Source organism: Rhinopithecus bieti, unplaced genomic scaffold (genome assembly GCF_001698545.2).
Source record: "Rhinopithecus bieti isolate Rb0 unplaced genomic scaffold, ASM169854v2 scaffold_12573, whole genome shotgun sequence".
Taxonomy (NCBI): Eukaryota; Metazoa; Chordata; class Mammalia; order Primates; family Cercopithecidae; genus Rhinopithecus; species Rhinopithecus bieti.
In genome coordinates, this window is record NW_016807321.1 from 34,381 (window position 1) to 39,948 (window position 5,568).

A 5,568-nucleotide genomic window follows, 5' to 3' on the forward strand; every position below is an offset into this window, starting at 1 on the left:
AGGGGGAGAGGGGAGGGGAAGATAAATAGTCTAAAAAATCAGTTTGCTTTGCTAACTGACTATTACAAAAATAAAATAAACAAAATGAGGTCATCGGCTGTAGACATACACCTACACAGTAAGTTAGGTAGAACTAAACCAAAATGCACAAATAATGCAGAAACTGCTATGAGTTGACAGAGGGCAGCTAATTATTTGCTAATGATTCCATCAGTCTTTATATATGGCTTGTTTGGCAAGAAGGCCACTCAATCAAGATGAGTTAAGATTTAATTGTCCTTTAAGAGTATCCACAGGCCTTTGTGTTCTCTCTGTTACAGAAACGTATTTTCTTTCACACTGAAGAGTTGATTTAGAAACAGGAATATAAAACTGTTCCATCGTAAAGAGGTGGCTGTTTTTTAAACAATATCCCATTTGCTTGTTACAAAAAGGCGTAATCTGCAAATATATAAAAAGTCCCCAGGCGTCCTCCTGTGTCACTTAAGGAATGCTTTGTAGAGCAGCAGTGAATGGCTTGTCTCACGTTCATTTTCTAAACAAAATATGAGGTCCCTGAGGTTGACCCGCGTGATTCTTTGTCGCGTGAACTGTCTGGGGGCTCCGACCCCCGAGCTGCCTGGGACCACCGAGCCGGGGCCCGACCCCTGGTGACGAAAACGGAGAAGACAGGGTGTTAGTGGGGCCCAGAGTGGGGCTTCAAATGGGGGCCTGTGTGTCTGAACCAAGTACCCCGATTCCAGAGGAGGCCAGGCCTGGCACGGGCTCCCTCCGGTAGGAGCTGAGGTGCTGTCCAGGGTCCTGCCAGGGCAGGGGCAAGGGCAGGAGGCCCCATGCTGTGCCTTCAGGACAGGGCACACTCAGACACTGCCCAATGCCCCACAGTGCTCAGACCTGCTCCTGGGGCTGAGGATGGACCAGGGGGTGGCACCCACACCCAAGGCAAATGGCTGAGTGGCCCCAGGGCCACCCTCCATGCGACCACAGCTGGACTGCGTGTGGACTCAGCTGGGGTACAAAAGCCACACTGGGTCCCTGTGTGTCATCCTGCTTGGCCGCTGAATTCCTGCACTGGGAGGGCTGGGGTCAGCTGGGACTGGGCATGCTGGGTCAGCTGCAAAGGCTGGGTTGTTCAGTGGCTCCCACTGTGATCCCTGGGCCTCTGGCTGGGCCCTGGCTGCACAGACCCTGCCTCCGTCAGCCCCTCCAGGTGACCAAGTGTCTCCCGAGCTGCCTCAGATGTGTTCCTGCTTGGAGAAGCATAGCTGCTGGGTGCCAGCTCTTGTGGAGAGCTTTGGTGGTTTCAGCTGATGACACCTGCACGACACCGCCTAGCGGGGCACACGCCACACACACACGACACCACCCAGCGGGGCACGAGCCACATCACACCACCCAGGGGGGCACGTGCCACACACACACGACACCGCCCAGCAGGGCACACGCCACACACACACATGACACTGCCCAGCGGGGCACGCGCCACACACACACACAACACTGCCCAGCGGGGCACACACCACACACACACACACGACACCGCCTAGCGGGGCACGCGCCACACACACACGACACTGCCTAGCGGGGCACGCGCCACACACACAGACACCGCCCAGCGCAGCACGAGCCACACACACACACGGCACCACCCAGCGGGGCACGAGCCACACACACACACGGCACCGCCCAGCGGGCAATGCGCCCCACAACTCCCAACGGCTGTGGTTTCCCCATTTGGCATGAAAACTAAGGTCTGCTCTGATGGTGAAAGCTGCTCATGTATATTTAAGTACAAAGATTACAATGGCCTCTTTACAGCACGTTCTCAACCAAAGTTAAGATGCTGGAAGTAGCTGATTCTGCTCTGCACGCCACTGGGAGCCCTGCCATGAACAGCCACAGGCGACGCCCGGGCTGCCCTGATGTGGCACCCCTCATCTCGTCCTTCCTCCCGTCCCCGCTCTGCCACTTTCAGTTCAGGCTGGGAGCATGGCTGCCTTGTGTGACGGCATGCAAGTGCGACTCTGACCCACTACATTTTCTTTATTCCTGTGAGATTCAAACAGGAGAGGGCACCTGTCTCCCTTCAGGCGCCCTGCACCGTGAGGCCTTCTTCAGACCTGCCCCGGGTCCCTCTGCGACTGAAGCCTCCGCACGCTCCACACTAGCTCATTACAAACTGATCCTCACCTGAGGCCAGGCCTCCCAAAAGAGAACTCAGACGGGGTGAGTGCCAGTGTGTAGGGTGGGGCGGGGCTCTCACACGCACCACCCTAACAGGCTGTGTGACCCAGCGACACCTTCTATACATTCCAGACTGTGTTTGATCCTTCTACCTTCAAAATAGTTCAGCTGCCAAAAAAGACGACTGGAGTGAAGGTGAGACGCTCATCCCAGGTGCGCAATTTAAGGGCTGCTGAGGGTCGGAAATCAAGATATTCTAATGCCAAGTGTCAGCACCAATCAAGGGAAGGGGCGAGACCAACCAAGGGGGGGGCGAGACGGTGCCTGCTGGGGCTGAGGCCACTCCCAGGTCCCAGCACACTCAGAAACTGATGGCAGGCCCTGCTTCTGCGCCAAGCTCTGAAGGTGCACTATGAATGAAAACATAACTTCTCCAGATTCTGAGTTTTATAAATACAACTAAATTTTCTTAAATCTAAAAAAAGAAAAGAAAAGAAAATGCAAATCAACCTGATACTCCAGTTGCCTCTCTCTACACCGCACACTGCCGCCTTCTCCCCAGTCCACCTTGCCCCAGGCAGGAGGGGTCCACACTCTGTCTTTCCCATAGGGTCTTTGCTCGCAGAATTCTATGTGGATTCTGGCTACCGCAGAGGGTCTGCTGCTAAACTGCTCTGAAGATGGAGTGGAGATCTTGTGGGAACCTCCCCTCACTTCTCAGGACTGGAGCTGCCACTGGCCCAAGGCCTTCTGTGCCCAACCCACACGGCAGAGGCAGCGGCTTTCCTTCCTAGGTTCATCCAAACCCCTCATGGGCTGTGCCCGTGGTGGGCGCAGCAGCCCAGTGGGGGGTGGCAGTCAGGGACTGGTCACGGAGCCTGCTGGGAGGAAAGTGCTTAGTGGGGCTCCCAGCTCCCATGGGACACCTGAGGACGAAGTGCCTGCGGGGACCAGGGCCAAGGCACCCATGGCCACTCTAGAGGGCCTGTGGCCCATGCAGGTGCGATGGCGCAAAGCAGGGCCTGGGACAACAGACAGGTCCACCAAGGCCAGCGCCGACATGGAGCCCTGGGGCCTCGGCGTAAACAACTCCAAACACAGGGGCTTGGGGTTTTCAGGTGCAGGCACTGGGATTAGAAAACGAACAAGCAAACTAAAATCCCCACCACCCTGGACATACCACACGAACCCTCCCTTTGCAGGTCTCCGCCTCTGAAACATGGCAGACACCCCTGCCCCGTCACAGGGCTCTTAAAGGCGATCTCTCCACTGCACAAGCGCCACAGGGACTCAATGTCGAAGCCAAATGCAAAGAGTCGCCATCCGTGGAACCGCCTGGTGCAGGGTCTGTGCCGCCCGAACGTCAGGTCCCGTGCTGTCAGCACCTGGGGCTGTCCGGGAGCAGAGCGTCTGCTCCTGAGGTGGGAGCGCCTTGGCCCGTCCTTTACTCCGCCACGGAGCCCCAGCCGAGCAATGGGTGGAGAACGCTGTGCCCACAGCCGCCCGGGCAGCGGGTCACAATGGCCCGTGCCGCACACGCTCCAGCCAGCTCCGCCCCGAACGCGTGCAAGCCCTCTCCGTGCCTAAGCATTTACGGGGTGTCACACACACGAGGCAAGGTCACTGGCAGCACATTTCGAAGAACAGCAGTAGTAACAAAACACTTGGACACACAACTTAGAAAGTTAGCCTCACTTCCGGGAGGCTGAAGACAACATGGCTGCCGAGCTGACGTCTCCCAGCCTCTCTTCCAAACACAGTTCAGCACAAGCAAGGAACACAGGTCTACACCAGCATCACCGTCTGCACAGGACGAGGGCGCCTAGACTTCACCATCACTGCAAGTCGGCGCACAGTCATTACACGCCCGAGCCTGATCCCGCTAGTCCCTCCCCTGCAAGGCCGCGGTGGGGCGGGGCGGGCTGGGACAGGGGTCCGTGGGAAGCCACTGCTGAAAGGCTAAGCCACCCCAAGTCCGAGCGCCTGAGAGGTGTCCAGGAAGCTCAGCACGGACCACAGGGCAGGGACCACGGAGCACAGACGGGAAGGGGTTGTCAAGGCAACACGGCGTGTCGTGAGAGGAGCCCTTTGGCCGCTGGGTGTTGAGGCAGAAAAGAAGGAAAAGGGGAAGTTCTGGGTCCTGCAGGAAAGGGCTGGGAGAACTGGAGGACGTTCGAGACCCGGACTTCCCCATGCGGCCAGCAGAGGGCGCCAGGAAACCACAGACCGGGCAAACACCCCAAGGCCACCAGAGGAAGGGACAGAGGCGGCAAAGCCACCCAGAGCCACAGGAGTCAGAGAAGAGTCAGAAAATGGGGCTCCGCACACATCAGAAACCCACCCTGGAACAACAAGGAAACTAACAACACTCTCAATACAGGAAAATCTGCTGGAGCGTGCACTTAAGGATATGAAAATCACCTCAAATCAGAATCTCAAAACTAGGAGGCACATTTTATAAAACAATATAATTACAAATACAACACCAAAAGGAAGTAAGAGTTGACTGGACTTAAGAAAGAAATGGAAGGAAGAGACAAAATTATCTCTGAAATGAATAAACTGCCAACTGTTCCAGGGAGGGGAGGCAGTGAAAATGCAGTAACGAACCCACTAGAGGCAGGAAGCCAAGAGGACGGAGCCGAGACGCAGAAAGGAGGAAAAGGTCAGGAGAAAACAGGGCAAACGAGAGCTGGATAATCTCCCTCTCAGACGGAGGGGACATTCACACCGTGACATTCGCAAAAGACAGCAAACCCACACCCGGAGGAGGCACTAAACCCCACGCCCACCCGAGAGGAGACACCAAACCCACATCCGACCCGAGGAGACACCAAAACCAACACACTGAGAGGGCCACTGGGTGGCAGACTCTGAGATGCAACCTCATACAGTAGGGGCTCTCAGAGCCCACAGCAGGGCTGCCAAGGAGGAAGAGAAGAGAACCCATGAAGGGGAAGGAATCAGCCTCCACGGTTCCTCCCAGCCCCTTCCCAAGGCAAGAACAGAAAAGACTTCTGAGCCAGCCAAGCCGCCTGCGCTCAGGGCCCAGAAACAGCCTCAGGAATGGGAGGAAGAGCCTCATCTACTGGGCGGGAAACTGCAGGGAAGAGACATTCTCAGGCTCCGAGTGAGGCAGAGGCAGGAGAGGGAGGCTGAGGACCAGTGTGTGCCTCCCGTGGAGTCGTGTCACTAAAGGCAGAGGAAGAAGCCACGAGAGCTCACAGATGCCGATGGCCAACAGTGGAGCTGCCAGGACTGTGCAAACTGCTCGACTGCAGTGCGAACAGTCCCATGAGACACAGGAGACCAGGGTGTCGTCAATAGTTTAAGTACAAAAGTAACCAGGAAGACACAGATACGAACCTTCCTAAATACAAAAAA

General features: G+C 56.3%; 1 protein-coding gene across 1 annotated transcript in view; it reads right to left on the bottom strand.

Moving 5' to 3' along the window:
- Nucleotides 1-6: 6 nt before the first annotated feature.
- TAF4 (TATA-box binding protein associated factor 4) overlaps nt 7-5,568 on the bottom strand; it is a gene marked incomplete at its 5' end in the record, with an annotated part of 87,676 nt that continues 82,114 nt past the window's right edge. The window contains 1 exon segment of the mRNA XM_017881141.1: nt 7-647. Within this exon segment, the coding sequence (XP_017736630.1) occupies nt 480-647 (168 nt within the window).